At 45.8% G+C, this 21,732-nt stretch overlaps 4 protein-coding genes across 14 annotated transcripts; 3 read left to right on the plus strand and 1 right to left on the minus strand.

Annotated features, from left to right (window-relative positions):
• The first annotated feature begins 323 nt into the window (after positions 1–323).
• On the plus strand, positions 324–7,102 carry opn7a (opsin 7, group member a). Its single transcript, XM_029831023.1, has 6 exons — positions 324–743; positions 3,001–3,088; positions 3,577–3,739; positions 3,918–4,045; positions 4,911–5,245; positions 6,141–7,102. The coding sequence occupies exons 2-6, from the start codon at positions 3,001–3,003 to the stop codon at positions 6,735–6,737; spliced, it is 1,311 nt and encodes a 436-aa protein (XP_029686883.1). The 5' UTR covers positions 324–743; the 3' UTR covers positions 6,738–7,102.
• Positions 7,103–7,395: 293 nt separating this feature from the next.
• On the minus strand, positions 7,396–12,708 carry ripk1l (receptor (TNFRSF)-interacting serine-threonine kinase 1, like). Of its 2 annotated transcripts, none has more exons than XM_011616119.2 (11): positions 12,470–12,708; positions 12,167–12,329; positions 11,124–11,280; positions 10,876–11,013; positions 10,590–10,815; positions 10,364–10,513; positions 10,144–10,220; positions 9,988–10,057; positions 8,893–9,474; positions 8,651–8,794; positions 7,396–8,510 (listed from the first exon to the last, which is right to left on the minus strand). In XM_011616119.2, exons 2-11 carry the CDS (start codon positions 12,325–12,327, stop codon positions 8,230–8,232), a joined length of 1,986 nt encoding a protein of 661 aa, XP_011614421.1. In that variant the 5' UTR covers positions 12,328–12,329; positions 12,470–12,708; the 3' UTR covers positions 7,396–8,229. The 2 variants fall into 2 exon arrangements, with proteins under 2 accessions (XP_011614421.1, XP_003975345.1); XM_003975296.3 differs by having other exon boundaries at positions 12,167–12,332.
• A 566-nt stretch (positions 12,709–13,274) lies between these two features.
• Positions 13,275–16,282, plus strand: dusp22b (dual specificity phosphatase 22b). 8 transcript variants are annotated; one of them, XM_029831044.1, is made up of 7 exons: positions 13,275–13,435; positions 13,646–13,679; positions 13,767–13,849; positions 14,372–14,421; positions 14,942–15,016; positions 15,508–15,679; positions 15,762–16,282. In XM_029831044.1, exons 1-7 carry the CDS (start codon positions 13,415–13,417, stop codon positions 15,900–15,902), a joined length of 576 nt encoding a protein of 191 aa, XP_029686904.1. In that variant the 5' UTR covers positions 13,275–13,414; the 3' UTR covers positions 15,903–16,282. The 8 variants fall into 8 exon arrangements, with proteins under 8 accessions (XP_029686904.1, XP_011614420.1, XP_003975344.1 ...); XM_003975295.3 differs by having other exon boundaries at positions 13,276–13,435; positions 15,765–16,282; XM_011616118.2 differs by lacking the exon at positions 14,942–15,016.
• A 300-nt stretch (positions 16,283–16,582) lies between these two features.
• irf4a (interferon regulatory factor 4a) lies at positions 16,583–21,505 on the plus strand. Of its 3 annotated transcripts, none has more exons than XM_029831019.1 (9): positions 16,583–16,789; positions 17,255–17,453; positions 17,537–17,723; positions 18,336–18,418; positions 18,544–18,718; positions 18,826–18,867; positions 19,338–19,757; positions 19,929–20,041; positions 20,340–21,505. In XM_029831019.1, the coding sequence occupies exons 2-9, from the start codon at positions 17,256–17,258 to the stop codon at positions 20,475–20,477; spliced, it is 1,356 nt and encodes a 451-aa protein (XP_029686879.1). In that variant the 5' UTR covers positions 16,583–16,789; position 17,255; the 3' UTR covers positions 20,478–21,505. The 3 variants fall into 3 exon arrangements, with proteins under 3 accessions (XP_029686879.1, XP_011614418.2, XP_003975321.2); XM_011616116.2 differs by having other exon boundaries at positions 16,592–16,789; positions 18,793–18,867; XM_003975272.3 differs by having other exon boundaries at positions 16,594–16,789; positions 18,339–18,418; positions 18,793–18,867.
• Positions 21,506–21,732: the final 227 nt, after the last annotated feature.

Consider the following 21,732-nt stretch of genomic DNA (forward strand, 5'->3'; position numbering starts at 1 on the left):
CACTTTGACATTGAAACCTTGAAAAAGCTTTTTTCCTCACAAACGTCCGTGTTGAGAGTTCACTGGTGATTAGAAAAGGGAAGAAGAAGCACTTGAAGGCTCTATTTTCCTGTAATTCTTCTGATGCTGGTTTATTCCTGCTCTCAAGGTGTGACAAATCACGTTCCTCCAGCTCCGCTTTCTTCCCGCGACAAACTTAATTAAATGTTGGTCGCCGCCAAATGAGCCTCTGGCTGATTGTGATTGAATCCATTCAAGCTTTTGTGCAGAAAGTGCCGTAATAAGTTGCAGCAGCAATCGACACCCGAGTGTTGGCTGGCGCAACGGGCGGCCAGTGTTAAAGGATGGTTCCCAGGGACTCGGATGAGATGGGAGGTTTTGAGTGCCAAGACAAAGAAGCTTACAGCAGCAACGATTTCATCAACACAGCCTGACTATGACTTCATTTCACGCATGACGATTGATTTTGATATCTGGGGTTTGCCACGCACGAGCGCGCCTAATGAATTGTAAGGTAATTGACGTCATCCATTGATGAGCGCAGCGTGTTTGGCGGATGTCTCCAGTGGAGCCTGCCGGCGCGTCCGCGATAACTGCGCATCCTCTGGGTGTCCACACGCTCGCATCTGCTGAAGGAACCTCGCAGCCGAGGGACGCCGACGGGGAAGTCATTTTGGACACTAATGGGACCGTAATCGGATCAAGACCGTCGTCAGAGTGCGCGATCCAGCTGATCACTCGAGGTATTGAGTCTTTGTTTAGAACTCAGATGGAGACTTTTGCACTTCGAAGCGGCTCATTTGTGAAGTGATTTGCTTCTTTGTGTGAAGTTCTGGATAGTAAAATATATCTAAACATTTTAGGGGCAGAAAACTGCTTCAAAATGTGGCGAATGGTTTGTTTTAATTGATCTTAGAGGAAATAAAAGAAGAAAAGCTGAGAGATTTCAGTCGCTCATTGAAACTGTCTAAACAACACATTTAATCCATTTAAAATGTGTAAAATAAAGATGAAAAAAGGAGTCATCCGATTCTCCCTTTTTTAAAATTAGGGCAAAGACAGCCACATCTGGTCCCGTGAATGTGATATCGGCTCTAATATGATCATGAAATACATTTATATATTATTTTTACTTTTGCTGTCTTTGAAACCAAACCGAATATCGTTTAACTTCGGACCCAAAACTGAAAGTTAGCATTTCAACTTTGAATCAGTGACTGCATCTTGGATGCACCTGACGGCACTAAATGGCTGCTTTTAATCCGCCAGTAACGACGCATCATGCGGAACTGGACCCTGATGAAGCGGGAGTCAGGGATACAGGGTGCTTAGCAACAAGTGTCTTGCACCGGTCGGGTGGAGACACACCTGAAGTGGGCGCAAGCAAAGTTCCGAACGTTTCACTCTTCTGTGGACACGGTTAACGGATCAATCAAACGGAAAGTGCTCAACATTTCTACAGATATCATTTTGATGTCCACTCAGGGTGGGTATGGGGGGAGGGGGGGTCATTGTCCACTGCAGCCTCACGCTAGAGGGCATCAAACTGAGATCTAGATTGGAGAGCTTTGCTTTAAAATGGCCCGGTGGGACTGGTCCAGGGTGCAGCGGGGAGAGGCACAGGACAGACGTAGCTTTGTGTTTGGGTCCTGGTGACTGAGCCATGGACAAAACAGACTTCCTGGTGCCTAAGGATGCTCGGCAGTTCAATGTTAACACGCATCAGGATGAGTGAGGTTACCTAATCTAGCAGCTTCCCCTTCAGCCTTTGGTGTGCGTTGTCTTTGACACTATGGTGAAAACCAGGAGTGGAACTAGCATGACAGCATTTTAATGATGGAATTGTTTCCTTTTCTGCTCAGTTTGAGCATGAAAGCAGCTACAGTCACAAAATATGTGACTTTCAGCCCAAGGTCATTTTTTATTTCTTGATCTGAAGCTTCAACGTCTCCTTTGGACGGCTGGAAATGTGTCATCACAAACATATGTGATCTTCAAGTTGTTTACATTTTATTTGATGTGTATATTAATCCCTTTATGCTTGAGATCTGGGGAGGTGTGTGTGTGTGTGTGTGGGGGGGGGGGGGGGGCACTATTATTTACTTCAAAGGAGAACATTTCGGGGAGAAATGAGAGGATGTTCAGCGTATAATTCTGTGATTGCACAGATGGCTTAAATCTAACGCTCAGTGAGCCCAAACTAATGATGCCCGCTGGTGAAATGGACAATGGACTAAACGGCTCGGGAAGAAATCTGATGTGTGAGGTTTTTCAAACAAACCTTTATTCTGTCTGTATCCGAACTGGGACCGCTGCAGACCGGACTTAACATAAAGTAATTGCTTCCCTCCTGCTAGCGCGTGCACAGCCCGTGCATGCCTCTCCCTGTTTGGAAAAAAGGTCCACACTGGTGTGGATCTGCAGCCTGAGCAGACACACAGATTAGGGCAGATCCTGGTGAGATCAGAGCTGGGATACACTGAAGAATGACAGACTGTCCACAAAAATGCCGCTCCTCAAAATCTTAACTTTGGGACAGGTGACGTAATCGTTGTTGTAGCATCGCAGCAAACGCCCATCGCACTTTAGATGAGTCTATTAAGAGGTTTTTTTTTGTTTTTTTTTTAAAGAAGTGCTTCCCTGTTTCCTGCAATAAGTACCTGTTTAATCGATGCTCATGTCCTTCATTGATCCTTGTGGATCAACAGTCACTCAGCTAGACTGCTGGGCAGAATGAAGGCATGGAAATGGACAATTATCAGGACACCGTCACAACAGGCCTTTTATCCCCCATAAAAGAGATCATATATTCATAGTTTCTTGTGAATGCAAAGAATAATTTTCCACAAGATTGTACATCAATACCAGTCTATTTCCTATTTTCCTACAGGAAAAAGCTAAAGTTCTTTTTTTTTTTTTTTTTCCAAATTCCTACTAACAACCTGAATATAGTTGCAATATTGTGCTGTAATTGTCCCTGGACGGGTCCTTTGTTTGCAGATGGCGCCGTCAGATGAAGATATTGCATTCCGCTCCAACATACCTGCCCCAGTGGACATCATGGTGGCTGTGGTCTATTCCATTTTTGGTGAGATGACGTGAAAAAATAACCACAGAAATAAATAAACCCTCTCCACTTTCAGCTTTCCTGGATCTTCTCCCTCCGTCTCTGAGTTTCTGTGTTCTCTGCCCAAACGGGTCTGTTTGTCCTCCATCAATCTACAGAACACATGAAGCCACAGTGTCTGAGGGGAAAGTGAGGTTTGATTTTTAATTGAGGGATTTTAGCGATAAACTCCCGTCCTGGATGTGATGTTTTCAGAACACAACAAAAAGCGGTTGTTTTTAATGCGAAGCTTTATTCAGGAAAATGATGTGTTTTAATTTAAATATCGCAGAATGTAAGTGCATTTTGATGAATAAATCCCCACTTTCTGAACCAATTTACACATTAATTAGGAGGGGCAGAGGTCATGGCTTTCATTCTTAATTTAAACGATACCGGCCTTCACGCCCCGGGTCTGTCCTGTAAATCCAACATCCGTCTCACCTTCAGGTTTTGATCTGCTTTTCCAGGGGTGTGTTCGGTGCTTGGGAACAGCACGCTGCTCTATGTCTCCTACAAGAAGAAGCACCTCCTCAAACCGGCCGAGTACTTTATCGTCAACCTGGCTGTTAGCGACCTGGGCCTGACCGTGTCCCTCTACCCCATGGCCATAGCTTCCAGCTTTTACCACAGGTACACCAGCAAAGTTAGCATTAGCATAAATCAAAGCCAAGACACTAAAATATAAAGTAGCCATCCTCAACACATGCGCTGCATTGTTGCCTGCACATATATGGTCATCACCTGCTTTGATCTGACTTTTCCTTTTTCTTCTCGCTCTTCCTCACACCCCCTCCGCCCACCTACACAGGTGGCTCTATGGGAAAACCATGTGCTACCTCTATGCCTTCTGCGGGATGTTGTTTGGCATCTGCAGCCTGACCACTCTCACCCTGCTAAGCACAGTCTGCTTTGTGAAAGTATGTTATCCGTTTTATGGTAAGTCTTCAAAGACGCTTTTTTTTTTCTGCCTGTGAAACGACACATAGATTAGCCGCTGCATCCTTAAACGGCTGCTAGCTGTTTTTCTGAGTGGAAGTAAACCAAATGATCCCAGCACATTAGCCTTTCAATTGATTACTGACAGGTGGAGAGGCTGCACTCAATAAGAATTACTTGTGAAGTCAGTTAATGCAGCTCATCCAGGCCTTTGATTTGGCCGCGAGAGGTAAACTGAAGGGTTTAAATTTAAAAAAAATAAATCTGCTCGAAACATCAAACATTCGAGTTTCTCTCACATCATCTCTCTGGATCGCTCTTCCGCGCCGTCTACATGGACATTAACCAATCTGGACAGCAACACTGTTCCTCTACAACGTCCAGCTTGGCAACAGTTGCTGAGCTGTGTCTCACCATGGAAACGAGGACACGCTGGCACAGATCAGCCTGCCTTAAACAAATAAACTCCAAAACCTCACATTGTCCTCGACAGACAGAATTGTAGTGATAAAATGTAGACATCCTTAAAGAAACTCCACGCTTTTCATTCTATAAGTGTGCTTGATCCACCAATAACAGCTGTGAGAGGGCAAATTAACAAAAGGAAAGGTACAAATGCCTAATATCGTAACTAGGGACAAAGCATTATTAATCACTCTTATTGCACCATTATGTGTTATACTAATTAGGATCCAGGCTTAATTGGCCTGGGAGGCCGTTAATAAAGGGTAAAATACCTCAGACGTGGTTTCAAGACAGACATAAAGATGCTGAAGGTTGGTGTAAAGACGCAGTTGGCCGCCTGGGAACGCAGCGATTTCTCATCTGTAATATCAATGAAAGCAGGACTTGGTTTGTCTCTCAGGGAACAGGTTCAACTCTGTTCACGGCTGCCTGCTCATCGCCTGCGCTTGGGTCTATGCCCTGCTGTTTGCCGGCTCGCCGCTGGCCGACTGGGGGAAGTACGGACCCGAGCCTTACGGCACCGCCTGTTGTATCGACTGGCGCCTGTCCAATCAGCACAGCACAGCGCGCTCCTACACTGTGGCGCTCTTCATCTTCTGCTACATCCTGCCCTGCTGTATCATCGTCGCGTCTTATTCCAACATTCTGATGAGGGTGCATTCTTCACGCAAGCACATGGAGCGGCACTCGTCAAGGCAGGCGCACATGACCAGCATCCAGACGATTATAGTGAAGGTGAGAGGGGCAAAAGTGCAGTTTTTACTCACAGATACTGAGGTATTTCTTTGACACCATACGCTCTCTTAATCCAGTCTGACCTTTCCATGTGTGCCCTCACATGATGACTCCTTAATCCCTTTAAGCAGAGCCCAAATGCTGCTAATTGAACTTCAGTTTATCTGGAGAAGGTTGCACCATCAGGGATGCTCTAAGTATACCTTTAAAAAGCCTCAAGAGATCCAGGTGTCCCCAAGATCAATGGAGACAGAAGAAAGAGCTGCCGGCGTGTTAGCATCAAACCAGCGCCACATTGTTAGAAGGATGCAGCGATACAATGTTTCAGAGGTGAAAGATCAAAAGCATAAGATCTTCTGGAGGCTTTATCGGTCCTCCAAACAGCAGCTCTGACCTCAATGGTTCCTCAAGCGATGCAGCTTCTCATTACCAGGAATTGGCTCTGGATGAACAGTGACGGATGCTACGCTGATAAATGGTCATCGTTTGATGTTGTTTTCTATAAACATTCATTCTCATTCCCACAAAAATCCAATCATAACACTGTAAACGGTATGGAGACGCTCAACGCGCCACCTTCTCGGATTCATGTCGGTCGATAAAGCACAAATATTCTTAAGACAAAATGTTTTTGTTTTAAATGTTGTTGTTCACCCTGGTGAAATGTGCATGTTTAATAGTTTACTACAGATTTTGTCATTTTAGCCACACCGCTCTTCATATGCAGGCAGATTTACCGTAATCTCCATATGATGAAGACAGACTGGCATATTTTAGTTATTACATCAGAAAAACTATATTTGTCTTATTTTTATAGATAGAAGAGCAACAGAACTAACAGGAGCTCCAAACACTCATGTGGTCTTTTCTCCTCGTTCACTTTTGCTCCTGGAAGCTCAGCGTTGCCATCTGCATCGGCTTCCTGGCGGCCTGGAGCCCCTACGCTGTGGTGTCCATGTGGGCTGCTTTCGGACCCGTCGACAGCATCCCTCCTCTTGCGTTTGCCATGCCTGCCATGTTTGCCAAGTCCTCCACCATCTACAACCCCATCATCTACCTGACGCTGAGGCCGAACATCCGCCGGGTGATGTGCAGGGACCTGGGCACCGTGTACCGGGCCTGTGTGAAGTGCTGCTGCTGCTGCTCCGAGGGGCCGGTCAGGGTGAGACTCGGCACAGTCCACAGACATACCAGCGGGTTCCCTGTACCCCCTCCAGGACAGCCTCCCATAGTCACGCTGAAAGCCCCCAGCTGTGACGAGGATGCGAAGATCCCTCAAATGTGCAGCGTCTCCGTCCCCACCTCACGCAGAGAGTTGTCTAAAGGCCCGGATGGGTCTCCAGAACCCAAAACACTTTGGGGAAAAGCACAAAGGGGGAGCCGCAAGAAGTCCCTGCTGGCCACCGTGTGGGCAAAAAGGACCTCAGAAATAGACAACCTGCATATTAACCTGGAGATGGTCCCAGGGACCGCAAAAGTGGCCTGGCCCTGACACTCGCCATAATCTGTGTCGGGCACGAGACACACACGTCACATACTTTTAAGACATTGAGTCCAGAAAACTGACTTGAAGACCCAGAATAACAGTCATGCAGTCAAAGGTGACGGGATCACATCCCAGCGACCCTAAAGTTAAAGCCCAGCAATGACACCCTGTGGCAAGTACGTTCCTCCGGCTGGTCTATGACAAGGATTTCCATTGATTTTGTAACAACTGAGACAGCTGCCCCCCCCCCCCCTGTACGCTTCCGCAATATACTACTTATCTCTTTGTAAAGATTCTCTCTAATTGTCTTTATTAATTACAGGCCAATTTAGGGCACTTTGGTGCAGATTATATCTTTAGTGCACAGTACATGCCCCGCTGCAAGTGTTGAATTCAAGAAATCGTGAGAAATATCTGTCTTCTGACCCAAAATTGCTCCAGAACTCTGAGCAGGTGCCTGAAACTGCTGCAAAAAGCCTCTTCTGGGTCATGGATGAGAGATGTAATTGATTTAACCTGTGACACTCAGGAAAAAATTACATTTCCATATTAACTCGTCTTATGTGTTCATCTCAACGGGGAAAACGTCCTCAACCATGCTGCATAATCCTTAAAGAAACTCTAAATCCAACAGCTGATTACAAATATCATTAAAATACATCACTCACATTTCAACATCTTTATCAACTGGCCCAGAAGACATTGATAAAACACGTACAGCGAAGTCTTTGGATTACAGTACATGAAGAACAGAACAGCTTTGGAATTTAAAAAGCAGCTTAATCAGTGGCTTTAATGGCGTTTGCAGCAGATAAAGGAGCAGGCTGATCATGATTAAGCTTTTTGACACACGGCAACATTGATATTCAGACAACATATTTGACACTCGGCCCCAGACAGAAGCAGCATGCTCTTGATAACCATAAATATGGCTGCATACATTTCAGAAAGTGTTCATAAGGCACTTTTGTGGAGGGGAGGGGGGTATGGTTTATGATTTAGTATGCAGTTACTCTACTGCCCCCTACTGTAACGTAACAGTAATACAACTGTGATGGAACATTAAACTGCGAGACCATTTGTGTTGAAATAAACGTTTGTTGGTGCTTGATCTCATTAATCTACTCATTCTGCCAGGTCAACAAATGTATCAAAATTAGAAACGGTTGGTTTGAGCTGCTACAAACCAGTGGACCAGCACGGTTACATTGTGTATAACTATGTAGCAAACAACACGTTTCCAGTTTCCCATTTCACACGTATTACAAAGGTTACTGTCAAACTCTGTTTTGTACCAATTCTGAAAACCATACGTTTGAGCCCAAACATTGTTTTCCCCAATCCCAAAAAATTCTAAGAGAAAATTAAACGTTCAACACCAGCGAGCCATAAAATTCCACCTTTTGCCCTTTCAAACCAGATCCGTTACAAACTTTTGCAAGACATCGCAGAAAAAGTAGTCATCACGCGGGAAACCTGAGTTTGAGATGAGGGAGGATTAACCGCAGGTGTTCAGGATTTTCTTGATTAGCTCGACATTTATGTTGCCATCCAGAGCTCTTAACAACTTCCCGATCGTGTAGCCAATGCTTCCCTCCTTCATTTTCCAGCGCTCCAGCATCTGATGCACCATCTCGGTCAGGCCGTCGCGGTGAAAGTCGTGTTCAATGGTCTCTATTTCTGTGTCGGTCAAGCCCAGGCGTCGCGCAATCTGCTTCCATTTAGCCCCGATGTTTTCTTTGAGCAGATCCAGGTGCTCCTCGGTCACCGCATGGTCCCCTCAATGACACACAACAGTCGCCTTCATTCGTTTGCAACTCATTTACCAAAGCATGAGAACTCGGCATCATAGCTGAGCAGAAAAGAACTTTGCAAAGGCTGATTTTGTCAGATGGGTGAAGCTGTTGTGTGAAATTTACCATATTTCTGAACGCCTTCTTTGACGTAAAAGGGAAATGAGTCACTCGAAGATGGAGGCAAACTCCAGGAAGGGCAACTTTTGATGCTCATTTTGTTGTTGCTTCCGATCTGGATCCCACTAGCGTTCTGAATGAAAAGGGACCCTGCGCAGAGAAACCAGGCACAAGAACCATCGTTGATACGTGTCAAAGCCTACAGGAGTACGCACGTGTGTGGCACATGCACAGCTTCGCCTACGCACCTGGGTCTTGTAGTCGGCTCTTGGAGGGCGCCAGCAGACTCCCCAGGCTGTATTCACGGGTGGCTGTGTCTGTCGCTGGGAAGGTTGGCCACGACTGTTGGCGGCTGTAGAGAGAATGAGGATGTTCCTGGTTGAGCTGTGGCAGAAGAGGCATGGTAACGGACGACGACAAGTGCGGCTTCGAAGGTACGGTCGAGTTCATGGACTGAGAGGGATCAGCAGACGGGTGATCCTCCTGGCTGGTTGGGTGCACGGGCGCAGCTTTGGTAAAGGACTGAACGGATGAGGTGTAGGGCCTGTCTTGGCCCGAGGTTGTAAGATCGGGCAGGTTTGGCAGGAAAGGATTGGTGCTGCTGTGAAGGTAGCCTTTAGCAGCGTCAGCCTGGGTGGCGCTGTTGTAGTTGCCACCTTGGTGGTACTGGAGCTCCTGATTCAGTTTTTCCTCCAAGGCTTGAGGAACGCTAGCGGCCCGAGCATCACTCTGGATATACCGCTGTGAGGACTGGATATCGTGCAGATCCTCAATACTGGCTTCGACCGGCACCGAGACGCTGTCCGAACTCACCAACGGAGCCGGACAATCTGCAAGTCGGGGAGAAAAGTGACATTTTATTCAAATTTCCGTTTCATGCTCACGTAAAAGTGAATACTGCGCCGCAGGAAACTTCACGGACCCTCTCGTGTTTGTTATGTGGCAGCCTCGTAGCAAATAAAAGTAAATATTCTCTCATCAATCCAACCTCAAGACGGCAAAATGACAAAATATCAACTGGATGTTGGAGTTTACTTGCACCCTTTTCAACGACACTTGATATTTGATGGCCTCTGAGATGTTTCTACACTTTAATTGGAGTTCATCTGTGATAAATTTAACTGGAAACAATTTGTAAAGTCTAAATCCAAGTTCTCGTGGCTGATGATGTTTACCAGATAAAAATCCAGAGACAAGAGCAAAAGAACCGAATCCAGAGCTCAGGGACCGGTTTGTGCCGCAGCACAGATCCGGGCCGAGCCCGAAAGATTGATGTTTACCACGGCGACCTGCTGACCCATCGGTGTTGAGTCGAGGAGGTTCAACCCTGAATCTGATCTCACCTCCCAAAGAACAGCTCAGCGACAGAGATTTCATCTTCTCAACAAGGTACTCTGGGCCTTCATACATCATCTGCATTAAAAAAGAAAACCAAAAAAAAAGTGAAAAATGCCATTTTTGTGGTTCCCCCCATGTGTTCGCTTTCGATGTCTCCTCACCCTCAGCTTGAGCAAGTCTTCCTCGACGCAGGGTGCAAGCGTTTCCATGTAAAAAGGAAACAAGAAGTCGTAGGCCTCTATAAGAGCGTCAAAAAAAGAGAAAAGGATGAGAAGATCCACAGAAGAAGCTCGAATAAACTAGCAAAACCTTGCATACCTGCAATAACAGGACGTTTTTTAAGCGTATTATGACGAGGTGGAACACGCTAGAGCGCCGTACCTTTAAAAGTCGGTCGACAGCGTGGGTCTTGTTGCCAGGACCACTTCATCAGATGAATCAGCTTCCCGGGGGTGTCCTTAGGAATGAGGTCCTCTGCTGGTCGGTCGCCCTTCCTGACGCACTGACAGATTTGGTCTTCGCTCCTGGCATCTGAACACAGACACGAGGTGACCGCGGCTGCGGCGAGAAGATGAAAAGCTCGTCGCCCTTCAGCGTTCCAACTCACTGGCATACGGCTCCACCCCCGCCAGGATGACCCACAGCACGATGGCGAAGCTGTAGACGTCGGACTTCTCCATGGAGGCGGCGTGTATGCTCTCCAGGTGCTCGGGCGCCATGTAGCTCAGGGTGCCGGCGCCTCTCTCCCCGGTCGTCTGCCGACTCTTCCTGCGAGACTCCTCCTTTGTGAGTTTGCTCCAAGCCTGAGATACGGCCAATCCGAGGTCTGCGATCTAGGAGAGAGGTGACTGCTGTGAAGGTGCACGTTGCGCGACCTAACAAGCCGAACATACCTTGATGTGGAAATCTTGGTCCACTAAAATGTTTTCTGGCTTGATGTCCTTGTGTATGATGTCATTCTCTGAAAGGTAAACCATGGCTTCCAGGATCTCTAAAGTAACTCTCCCTTTGACAGACAGAGGCACAGAGACCTGGAAACAAGCAAGAAGGGGGATATTAATCCTAAAAACAGCAACAATAAGCTTCCAAGGGATGAAATTGTGAGATGGATATTTTCCTTGTAGATATAGAGCCGACTCACCGTCTGTAACATCACCAGAAGGTTGCCCCGGGGGATGAGTTCCATGACCAAGGAGCAGTCTCTGTCCTCCAAGATCACCCCCAGCAGCTTGACCACACGCTCATGGTTCAGACTGGCCATGATGCTGCCTTCGTCTATCAGCAGCTTCTTCTTCTCCCTGGAAAAGTCCAGAGGTTCAAACACTCTGGAGAAATCACCCGTGTCGACTATCGACTGGGCTCAAAGTGAGACTAAAATAAGTAAACGTGTGGTCCAGTCAATGCAACTATCACTGAAATACATTTGTACGTGTAGGAGCCGTTCTTAATTTCTGAGTATCTTATTTGAGTGTGTTTTCATTGGTCACCTCCCAGCAGCGGGTGTGTGATAGACATTATGGTGTGGGGAGCACAGCAGCTCTTAACGACATCCAGCTTCATTTGTGTAACGACAGGTGTTTTTGTCGTTGTAATAAATGGCAACATCGCCCAAATGGAGAGCATTTGTCACCGGTCCTGAATCGTTAAATTCCACCTCCCGGAAGTGTTGGAACATGAACAAAAAGGACTTTGGACCCATCAATAGGGCGCTGCCAGAGGATCTCAGGCAGAAGCTGGTGAAAGTATTACGGCTCTGAATATAATAGAAATACTGTAATAGAGGGAGCCAGAGGATTTAAGGCTAAAAGAACAAGCACTCAAATCTGATATCAATTGTAAAACCCACAGTTTTACCAAAATGGACCTTTCATAGGTTGAAAACTCGGAAACAACGTATCTAGAGTTTTATTTTTAACCTTTAAGTTGATCGATCAACTCGTGGATCGACGTTAAGGGTTATTTAAAGGGATAACAAAATTGTATTATTAAAACCATGAAGTCAAGAGTTTCCATCAATACTACTGTTATGATCCTGTTGTATAATCAGACATCAGGACCCAGTAAAGGGACCGGGTAGATCTGCATTGCCCGTCTTTCTCATGTCTCCAGCCGGGGACACATGACTCGGCTCCAACGTCACGACGGGAAATACCCCGCATGGTGTCCACAATCACAACGACCTACTTGCTGTGAAGAGGGCCCGTGTATATGGTCTTCATCACCACCTGTCCGAGGGTCACATGTAGGCACAGGTAAACGTCCCCGAACCCCCCGTAGTCCAGCGGTTCTTTCCTGATGAGATCAGTGGATCTCATGTGCAGAGACAGCTGCGGCGCGGCGGCCATCCCTGCTGGATAAAGTCACAATGAAATAGATCACCAGTCAGTCAAATCGCCACTAAAGAGCCTCGAACATGGTACTGTCGACAGATGAGGGAGGCAGCTCCCTGACGGGCCCTGGTTCTATAATCCCTGGGTTCGGATTTACCTCGGTAATCGAAAGTACCCACAAACTCCTTGGTGAGTTTCGGCAGGAGGAAAAACTTTTTGCTCTCGTAACACGGACCGAACTCTAGGCCATAAAATTAAAAATGTTCCAGCTGATTTTCTAACAATATATTCACTTCATAAATGCCGTTATCGGTTCGGCACTTTCGGTAGAGTTCCGGAAACTGGATGGAATTCCTTCTGCTTCTTGTTCAGCAGCGAAACCGGACAGCGACGTAAAAACTACAAAAAGCCCAACGAGTCGATCGCAGAGCGGGACGATTGATCATTTTTGATGAAAACGCCTCAAACATGCATTTAAGAGTAAATAATTCTAATGATTCGGACATAAAACAGTATCCCCCACTGATTTCTTTTTAACGATTATGGGATACAAAACAACTCTAAAATATCATAATTGTAAATATTGACACGTGTCCTTGTCGCCCTCTGCTGGCAAGGAATATAAAAAGTACAGGTTAAGATGATCTTTACACCTGTATGGGTATTATAGTTGCTGCATATACACATAATCTGTTGCAGTACATTTTAGCAGATCCCCTTTCGAACCTCGAATGACTGTACTGACAGCAAACTGTATAATAATATTACTACTACTGATGATTATAATAATAACAACTTAATAATATCCTTAATAATAATGATGATGATAATCAGAATGCTAATAATAATAATAAAGGTACAGGTCTTCGCTCATACTAAAGAAACGGACGGATAACAAGCTGTTTTCTCCTGGGGCCGTAACTCAAAGAACTACATCTCCCAGCAGTCACCACGATGCAGTGGGTGGTACTCTGCTATCGCGCATGGGGACGCAGAGCTGCAGCATTGGCGCCCCTTCAGCAGCGGCGTTGGGAAACGTGTCTGCCCAGCGAAGGAAGACTGCGTGCCATTTCCCAAGTTTGTCTGCAGACGGACTCTCAGCATGGGGAATGGCATCAACAAGGTACGAACCGGACGTGTTTCCTCCGTTTCACTGCCGCGCGGATGCTGCTCCGCCGTGAGAGGGTCCGAGGAGACTGCTCGACGCCCGCAGTAGTCTTTGAGATGTGACCAATAAAAAGTTTCCTCCTGACACCTGGTTTAATGTAAAATCTGATGTTGCACTGGTCAGGTATGAGCCAAACTAATAAATGTGCACTTTTGTCCGTGACAGGTCCTTCCTGATCTGTACCTAGGAAATTTCAAAGGTTTGTTTTGGTGCATTTTTGCCTTGAACCATTGTACATGTCTGACATAGTTGTTTGCTTGTTTTATTTATTTATTTATTTTGCCAGATGCAAGAGATCGAGAACAGTTAGCCAGAAACAATATTACACACATTCTCTCTATTCATGACAGTGCTGCACCTATTCTAAAGGTGAGAGATTTACACTTGCACCGAACACTCAGGGTTCCCCTCCTACAACCTATTTAATCTTTAAACGTCTGAGCGAAAGGTGACAGTTTATAAGCCAGTGTGGCAGGTTAAACCAGGAAAAAGGAGCCACTTCTGCCTCTGGAGTGAGTGACTCAACAAGGGGAACCTCTTCCTCGTGACTACCGAGTATAAAAACATGCCTGTCAACAATGCACCGATAGCTCAGTGTGCTGCGTTGTGCAACTGTGGGTGTGAGTAGGTGGTGGTGGTGGTGGGTTCTGGAGTCAGTCACTCTCAGCGGGCTCATTTCTTCTTCTGTTTTCTGATTTAAATTTCCTCATTTAACCTGCAGCAAGATGCAAAAATGGACTCTTGTTTTGAGCAAAACGGGTCAAAGACACACATTGACCACCGGCAGCAAACTGCACGACTGGCGCATTATTGTGTAACTGCTGTTTCTTCATTAAATGCATGCAAGTGGACACGGCTGCTGCCTGGTAACCAGCCTGCTCTGTCCCTCAGGAGATGACCTATCTCTGTATCCCGGCAGCTGACCTGCCCACACAGAACCTGTGAGTACTCGGTAACCTGCAGCTCAGACCTGTGCGAGGCTGAGCCGCTGGCTGCTGCGTGGGCGTCTGTGGGTTCAGCTTCCTCTGGTGTCAGTGATGCAAATTCACAAACTGCCAACTTATTGTGCACCGCCTCGGCCGCCTTCGCCTTCAGATATGAGCTCGACTGGTTATTGGCTCTGAGAGCAGAGGCAAAACAGTTCGATCACAAAGGCACACGTATAAATGTGGTCCGGTTTGCAATTTCAGGTTCTTTTTTTTCTATGCAGGAAGGAAGTCTCACCACTCGTGACAATAACACCCCCCCCCCAAACGCTCGCATTAAGCATGCTGTGGTTGTCTCATATTCCCCACGAGTTGAGAGTGTGAACCGTGTGGACGTGGGTTTGAGAAATGTGACACCGGGTCTCTTAAGCCACAAACGAGCACAGCCGAGGAAGATTAATGAACAAAAGTGTTTTTTTTTTCTTCCAAAAGTCAAGTTCGTTAAGACGCGACGGTTTGTCTCTCGCCTCCGCAGGACGCAGCACTTTAAACAAAGCATAATGTTCATGCACGAATCCCGCCTGAAAGGAGAAGGCTGCCTCGTCCACTGGTGAGAGCAGTAATTCTCATCTCAATGTCAGAGTGGCTTTTTTAAGTTCTGCACTTGACAGGTTTTTTTATAACACATTTATAGACATTTTGTGTTCCATCAGCCAGCCGAGTCTCATGTAACTGCTGCACAGAACAGATACACAATAACCAAAAAACCTATTCTGGAACTTCCCAAAACAGTCCAGCAACAGGCAGCAGCAACGTTTTTAGCTCGCAGTAGTGTAGCTAATCAGGTGTCAGGGGAGGGTGGTGGGGGGGGGGGGGCATATTTGCTTAGTTGTTCTCAGAAGCACAGAGGAACAAGAGGGTATTTATTTAAGGGCTGCATTTTTTTTTGCATCTGCTGCGGCCGTGCAGCTTTTTTGCAAGCACGATTCTGGTTTTCCAGCTCATTTCTTTATAATGTTGCTTGTTTTACAGAATCTGTTCCTTATTGACACTAAATCTACCGGTGAAACCCTGCATTGGCTAATATTCTGCATCCTGCAGTCTGGCAGGTGTCTCCCGGAGCGTCACCCTAGTGGTCGCCTACATCATGACGGTGACGAGGCTGGGCTGGAGCGACGCGCTGGCGGCGGTGAAGGCCGCCCGGCCCTGTGCCGCCCCCAATGTGGGCTTCCAGCGCCAGCTCCAGGAGTTTGAGAGCACCCAGGCAGATAAGGTGGGGGTGGGGGGGGGGGGGTGGGGGGGGGGGAGTGGATCACTCAGGCTGTTGCACGGTGTGACATTCTTCTGTGTTCCAGCAGTTCCGAGAATGGCTGCAGATGGAGTACAAGGACAACCCCTTCAACGACGAGGCCCAGATACGCGACCTGCTTGTCAAGGTGCCAAAAGCCAACAGTGACGCTGAGGAGACCAAAAAGGAGAGCTCCAGCCAGCCATGAGGAATCTGACCTTTCACCCCTGACACGTTTCAGCTGGACATTCACTCTTCTCTTATATCCCTGGGGCCAGAACGTCCATCACAACCAGAACCGTCCTCTCCTGCAGTGTTGATGCAACATATTTATAATGTGGATATAAGTGGAGAATGCTGAGATGAATACTGTCGCCTGTTTTATGGACTGTGTGATGATCATTTCAAACTTTGGGATGGATGGCAGCCTCTTACACACACACGCAGACACACACACACACACACACGTGATGTGAGTATCCATCTCCGTTTCCTGTTTGTCTTTTGTATGACGGATGTCAGTACAATCTCATGTTCTCCTTGACTTTAGATACTATGACCAATAAAAAATACTACACCAGTAAAATATTACATGACTTTGGTCTTTGCATACAGCCTCATGGCCAACCACTGGAGGGCAGTAAATATCCATATCTATCTATCTATCTGTCTATCTATCTGTCTATCTATCTGTCTGTCTATCTATCTATCTATCTGTCTGTCTGTCTGTCTGTCTGTCTGTCTGTCTGTCTCGTATTATATACTAAGGAAATTAGGAATACTAATCTCTCCTTCAGGGAGCAGCAATATTTGGGTGATCTTTTGCTGTTGCTACAGGCAGATGTTCCTTCTGCTTTGCTCTTTTCTGGGATGTCACTGACTCTTTGCTCTTTGCTGGGGTGTCACTGAGTTTAGGGATTCCCCAGAGCAGCGCGCAGCAGCGTGGTCGCACGACGCCGCGCGTCTTTTGGCTGCATCTCTCCTCTGGTACCTCCGAGGCTCCTCCTCTGCTGCACGAATCTTGCTGTCATTAAGAGCAGGTCACTGCAGACGCACGAACGTGAGAATTTAAGCGAGGATCTGACACGATCAAAGGTAAGCGGCTGTTGCAGCGTTTTTAAGCCGTCAGTGACTAGAAACAGAAATGTGATCGATTTCCTGTATTTGCAATGGCTTCAAGTGATATTTTCAAGTACTACATTTATATTCAAAGTCCAGAAAAGTGAACACGTGACAAATTTCCGTTTAATGGTTAGGTTTATGGTAATGTAACTATCTAACTTGAGTTTTTTTCCCTTTAAAAAAAAAAAAAAAAAAAGATCTACTTTTCTAAAATTACTCCTTTCTCTTAGAGAAATAAGGTGGTACCTTCTGTACTTCTGCCTCCATTCTGCCACTAAGCTTAAAAAACTTGTATGATATCTAAACATGATTAGATAAAATAACTTTATGGCTGCAGAACATGCGCAACAATGTGAAAATATTACATTACAATAGCAAGTAGGGGAATATTTCCATGCTATTGAATCCTGTCACTTTAAGCGAATATTTTTTTCTCAGGATGAGTGTGGATGAGGATGGTGGGATGTTGGTCAGCTGCGGCAACGGCAAACTGAGGCAGTGGCTGATCAACCAGATTGACAGCAGGAAGTATCCCGGCCTGATTTGGGAAAACGCAGATAAAAGTATCTTCCGGATTCCATGGAAACATGCTGGAAAACAAGACTATAACAGAGAGGAGGATGCTGCACTCTTCAAGGTTGGACCCAACCACCTGTCTGCACCCTCTAAATGGCTGAAGACACTTTTGCCATACGTGTAAATTCATCTGTTGTGTTTCAGGCATGGGCAATGTTTAAAGGAAAATTTAAAGAAGGAGTCGACAAGCCGGATCCTCCTACATGGAAGACGAGATTACGCTGTGCTCTAAATAAGAGCAATGACTTTGATGAGTTAGTCGACAGAAGCCAGCTGGATATCTCTGAACCCTATAAAGTCTACAGAATCATTCCAGAAGAAGCCAAAAAAGGTAGATGCATGGAGCTATCATTCCTCTTCTGAGAGCATTCGTGTGGCTTGTGGTGAAGGATTTAACTGGAATGATTATTTGAACTGATAAATGGTGGAAACTTAGCTGTGGTTTATTGCCATGCTGCTGCAAAGTATCGCAAAGTGTTTATAGACCACTGGCATTTTTCACACACACATATATGCACCACTGCACTTGTTTCTGACGAGGCAGGAAGCTCAAAGGAAGCCAGAGAATACCAAGAGGCCCGTGTCGCTGTGCATGTGTGCTTCATTTAGTGTGTACAGAGTGCATATAACATACCCAGATATCCTTCGGCCTTGCATAGCCACGTCTTTGCTAACATAAAGCATTTGCCACACGTGAGGTCACACTCGCGGTGCCAGAGGATTCATTTCGCACTTTAGCGCTCATAACTCAAAATAAACATGCCACTGTGACTTACACCACTCGAGTGCACGCAAAGATCGACACCTAACCTGTAATCTGCTCAGCGAGGCTGGCGATCGGGCCGGGATGGCGCTGCCAGTGTGAATGAGAAAAGGTTTTATTAGGGTGAAAAGACGTGGCAGAGGAAAACGTCTGACCAATGTTTCTGCCTTTGTGGATCAGCAGGCGTGAAGATGAGCATCATGAAGGACGCACAGTCAGCGCCGCTCGGCTATATTCCTCCATATACGTCTCTGCACACTCAGGTCGGTGGAAACCCTCCCTCTTACGTAGCACCTGCATTTTGCCTGCATCCAACAATATCTTTCAAGTTGGAGTCGGCACACGTGGATGTGCATATAAAATGGGCCTGAAACGGCGTCCCTGGCAGGTCCCGGGTTATATGCTAAGTCCGGAGAGACGGGAGTGGAGGGATTACTCGCCACCGGAACAGCAGCCTCTCCCTCCTGCACATCACCACGCCTCACATGCAGACCTACAATACGGTCAGTGCCACTACCTGCCGCCGTTCAGCCGACCCTGGTCCACATCGCATGCAGAAAATGGTGAGATGTCGACTTTGCACACTAAATAAACACCTAAATCAATACAGACATACATAAATAATCACTCTGTGCAGGGTTTCAGCTGTCCTTCCATACCTACTTTGCAGACTCCCATTCTTACACAATGGACCAAAACAACAGCTTGACAGGTAAAGAATCAGGCTGCTTTAAAGACACGCGGATGCTCACTTTTTGTTAAATATATATATATATATATATATATATATATATATATATATATATATATATATATATATATATATATATATATATTATATATTATATATATATATATATATATATATATATATATATATAAAATATATATATATTATATATATATATATATTATATATATATATATATTATATATATATATGCGCTCACAGATAAGACATGCAAATTACTAGTCTTACTTCCTTATTCTGAGATCAGACACCCCATCTTTGTGATTCTTTTGAAATGGCGATGAGAGATTAATGCTCATCCTGGTATAGATTTAAGATCACACTGAATTTGTGTTTCCTAGTTATATTTGAGGGCGTTCTGGCGACGATGTGACAAAATTCTGCCGTGCAAAAGTTGCCACCCGGCTGAAGGGTTTCCTTTTTCCATCTAGATTTCAGCCTCCATGTGTCGCTATACTGCAGAGAAACTTTGGTGAAGGAAGTTACCACCACCAGCCCAGAGGGATGCAGGATCACCTTCTCCTCTTCTTCCTCCTCCTCCTCCTCTCCATCCTCTTCCTCTTCTTCCTCCCCTCCGTCCCCTTGCCCAGAGGACAGGTTTCACACCAAGGCAGAAGTCATTCTCTTTCCTTACCCATACCCCGAGTCTCACCGGCAGGGTGCGGAGCTGCTCCCCAGCGTGCTGGAAACAGGGGTGCTCCTGTGGGTGACACCTGATGGATTATACGCCAAACGCCTCTGCCGGGGGCCAGTTTACTGGGAGGGGCCTACGGCTCCGTACTCAGACAAACCCAACAAACTGGAGAAGGCGCAGCCCTGCAAACTGTTGGACACCCAGCAATTCCTTGTTGGTGAGCACTGATCTTTGTTCCCGCCAGCAGATTTAGACACACTGGTCCAGAAAAGTGTGTGTGTGTGTGTGTGTGTGTGTGTGTGTGTGTGTGTGTGTGTGTGTGTGTGTTGCATGCTTTAGTGCGTGATGAGAAGCACAACTGGCTTACGTCTTTATCCTCCCTCTTCAGAGCTTCAAGACTTCGCCCAACATGGCCGACACGTACCGAGACACCAGGTGGCGCTGTGTTTCGGAGACGAGCACCTCGGCCCCCAGCGGCCAAGAAAGATGTTCACAGCGCAGGTTTGTGGTGAAACCCCGGGTAGAGACGGTGATACCGACAATTCCGATTTACTGACTTTATTCTCTGGATTAAATTTAAAGCAAATTTATAAGAAAATAGACAGACAAAAACCAAAAGAAGGGAAACTGACAGCACAATAATTAAATTGCTGCTCTATGTAACGGCATTTGTAGCATTATTTTATTTGCAATATCAGTTATTGAAGAGGAAATTGATATAACTCATGCGAGTTCAGTCTGCTTTTTCAGACCAGGACAAAGAAAAGTTTGCTCAAACAAATAAATCCTTGTGTTTTAGGTGGAGCCGGTGTTTGCCAGAAAACTGGTGTACTATTATCAGCAGAGCCACCATCTGCACAGTTACGACCCCGTCCAGGAGCAGAACACGTCCCTCACAGTCCCTCTGCAGAGAACGCTGCAGCATATTCAGGAGTGACAGCGCATGAGAGGGGGGCTGTGAAGGTTTATTGGTGATCGGGGGTATCAAAGGCTGTGTGTTGAGGAGGCAAAGAGTATGTTTTCACTTTCACACGTATGTTTTAGCTGGTTTAGTGTGACTGCAGTCACAGTTCTTTCTTTTTTCTCTCTACAAGTATGTGAGACTGCGAAGGATGCGGTTTGAGGGTAGGGGGACATGGTGAGTGGCGGGTGACTGAGGCAGGAAGTAGCCTCAAACAGGTGCACAGGAAGAATGGCCCCTGAGACAAACAATATTCTGTCAGTGAGCACGAAGAAATATTGTTTTTATTACAGTTAAAGTTAAAAGTAAAGGGCAGATGAGACGGGATGCTGTTCTCAGCAGTCTGGTGGTGATGAGAGGTTGTGGGATGGTTTCGATCTGGACAGATCCTTTAAACATACCCGGTTACTTGTCAAAGGGATTCACTTAAATCTTTGAAAAATGAATTGCTAGGCGGGATCCATTACTTGTCCTCTGTAAATGAGACCTTTTCTAAAGCTAACAAACTTGCAACAGTCGCTGTTGATGTTGATACCTTTTCTTAAATTAAAAAAAAAAGTTGAGTGATATATTTCATGTGTTGGTGTTGTGGAATCTGCACGTTTTTGCCACAGAAAATTACATTTTTCTATACAATCTTTATTTAATGACTGTTTCTGATTGGAATTTCCATTCAAAGCTTTTAAAGTCATGTTGTCTTTGACCACCAGATGACCGTTAGGTTTAAAACACAACTTAAAGCAGATCCAAAGGACAATTTGGATCATTTCATTCTAGGTTTCAGATTAATATGTACCGTAGTTTCTGTTCCACAGACCTTTTCTTTTCCTCTAAAATGCCGTCAGTCAGCGACGTGTGAAACTTTCCTTCAGTTGATTTTTCTGTGAGAAACGCTACACTTGCATGTTGGTGGGTGGACGCTGGACGGAACTAAAGTCCCCCACCTACATCAGCGCTTCAAATGAAAAGAGAAGTTTCAAAATAACTTTTGCATTTAAAGTGGACACAGAGAAGAATGTAAAAAGATCTTATAGTCTGAACAAATCCACACTTTATGCTTTTTACCGCTGAACTGAAGGAGTTTACATGGTCGAATTCAAGCTGAACTGATCGACTATAAACACAAAGAATCGAATTCAGCTTCAAAGGAAGCAAAATGAGTCAGATTTGGTTTTTTTGGATAAATCAAAAGCACTGAGGCATTTCCCTCTCAGCAGGAAACCACATCATA

This window comes from Takifugu rubripes, chromosome 22 (assembly GCF_901000725.2).
Source record: "Takifugu rubripes chromosome 22, fTakRub1.2, whole genome shotgun sequence".
In the NCBI taxonomy this organism is placed as follows: domain Eukaryota; kingdom Metazoa; phylum Chordata; class Actinopteri; order Tetraodontiformes; family Tetraodontidae; genus Takifugu; species Takifugu rubripes.

Coding starts and splice junctions, on each gene's coding strand:
- opn7a (XM_029831023.1), top strand. CDS start 3,001: ATGGCGCCGTCAGATGAAGATATTGCATTCCGCTCCAACATACCTGCC. Junction 3,740..3,917: donor GCTTCCAGCTTTTACCACAG/GTACACCAGCAA, acceptor CCACCTACACAG/GTGGCTCTATGGGAAAACCA. Junction 4,046..4,910: donor AGTATGTTATCCGTTTTATG/GTAAGTCTTCAA, acceptor TTTGTCTCTCAG/GGAACAGGTTCAACTCTGTT.
- ripk1l (XM_011616119.2), bottom strand. CDS start 12,327: ATGGCCGCCGCGCCGCAGCTGTCTCTGCACATGAGATCCACTGATCTC. Junction 10,514..10,589: donor GGGGGTGGAGCCGTATGCCA/GTGAGTTGGAAC, acceptor GTCTGTGTTCAG/ATGCCAGGAGCGAAGACCAA. Junction 10,058..10,143: donor AAGACTTGCTCAAGCTGAGG/GTGAGGAGACAT, acceptor TTTTTAATGCAG/ATGATGTATGAAGGCCCAGA.
- dusp22b (XM_029831039.1), top strand. CDS start 14,685: ATGCAGGAAGGAAGTCTCACCACTCGTGACAATAACACCCCCCCCCCA. Junction 15,017..15,507: donor GAAGGCTGCCTCGTCCACTG/GTGAGAGCAGTA, acceptor TGCATCCTGCAG/TCTGGCAGGTGTCTCCCGGA. Junction 15,680..15,761: donor AGAGCACCCAGGCAGATAAG/GTGGGGGTGGGG, acceptor TCTGTGTTCCAG/CAGTTCCGAGAATGGCTGCA.
- irf4a (XM_011616116.2), top strand. CDS start 17,256: ATGAGTGTGGATGAGGATGGTGGGATGTTGGTCAGCTGCGGCAACGGC. Junction 18,868..19,337: donor CCAAAACAACAGCTTGACAG/GTAAAGAATCAG, acceptor TTTTCCATCTAG/ATTTCAGCCTCCATGTGTCG. Junction 19,758..19,928: donor CACCCAGCAATTCCTTGTTG/GTGAGCACTGAT, acceptor CTCCCTCTTCAG/AGCTTCAAGACTTCGCCCAA.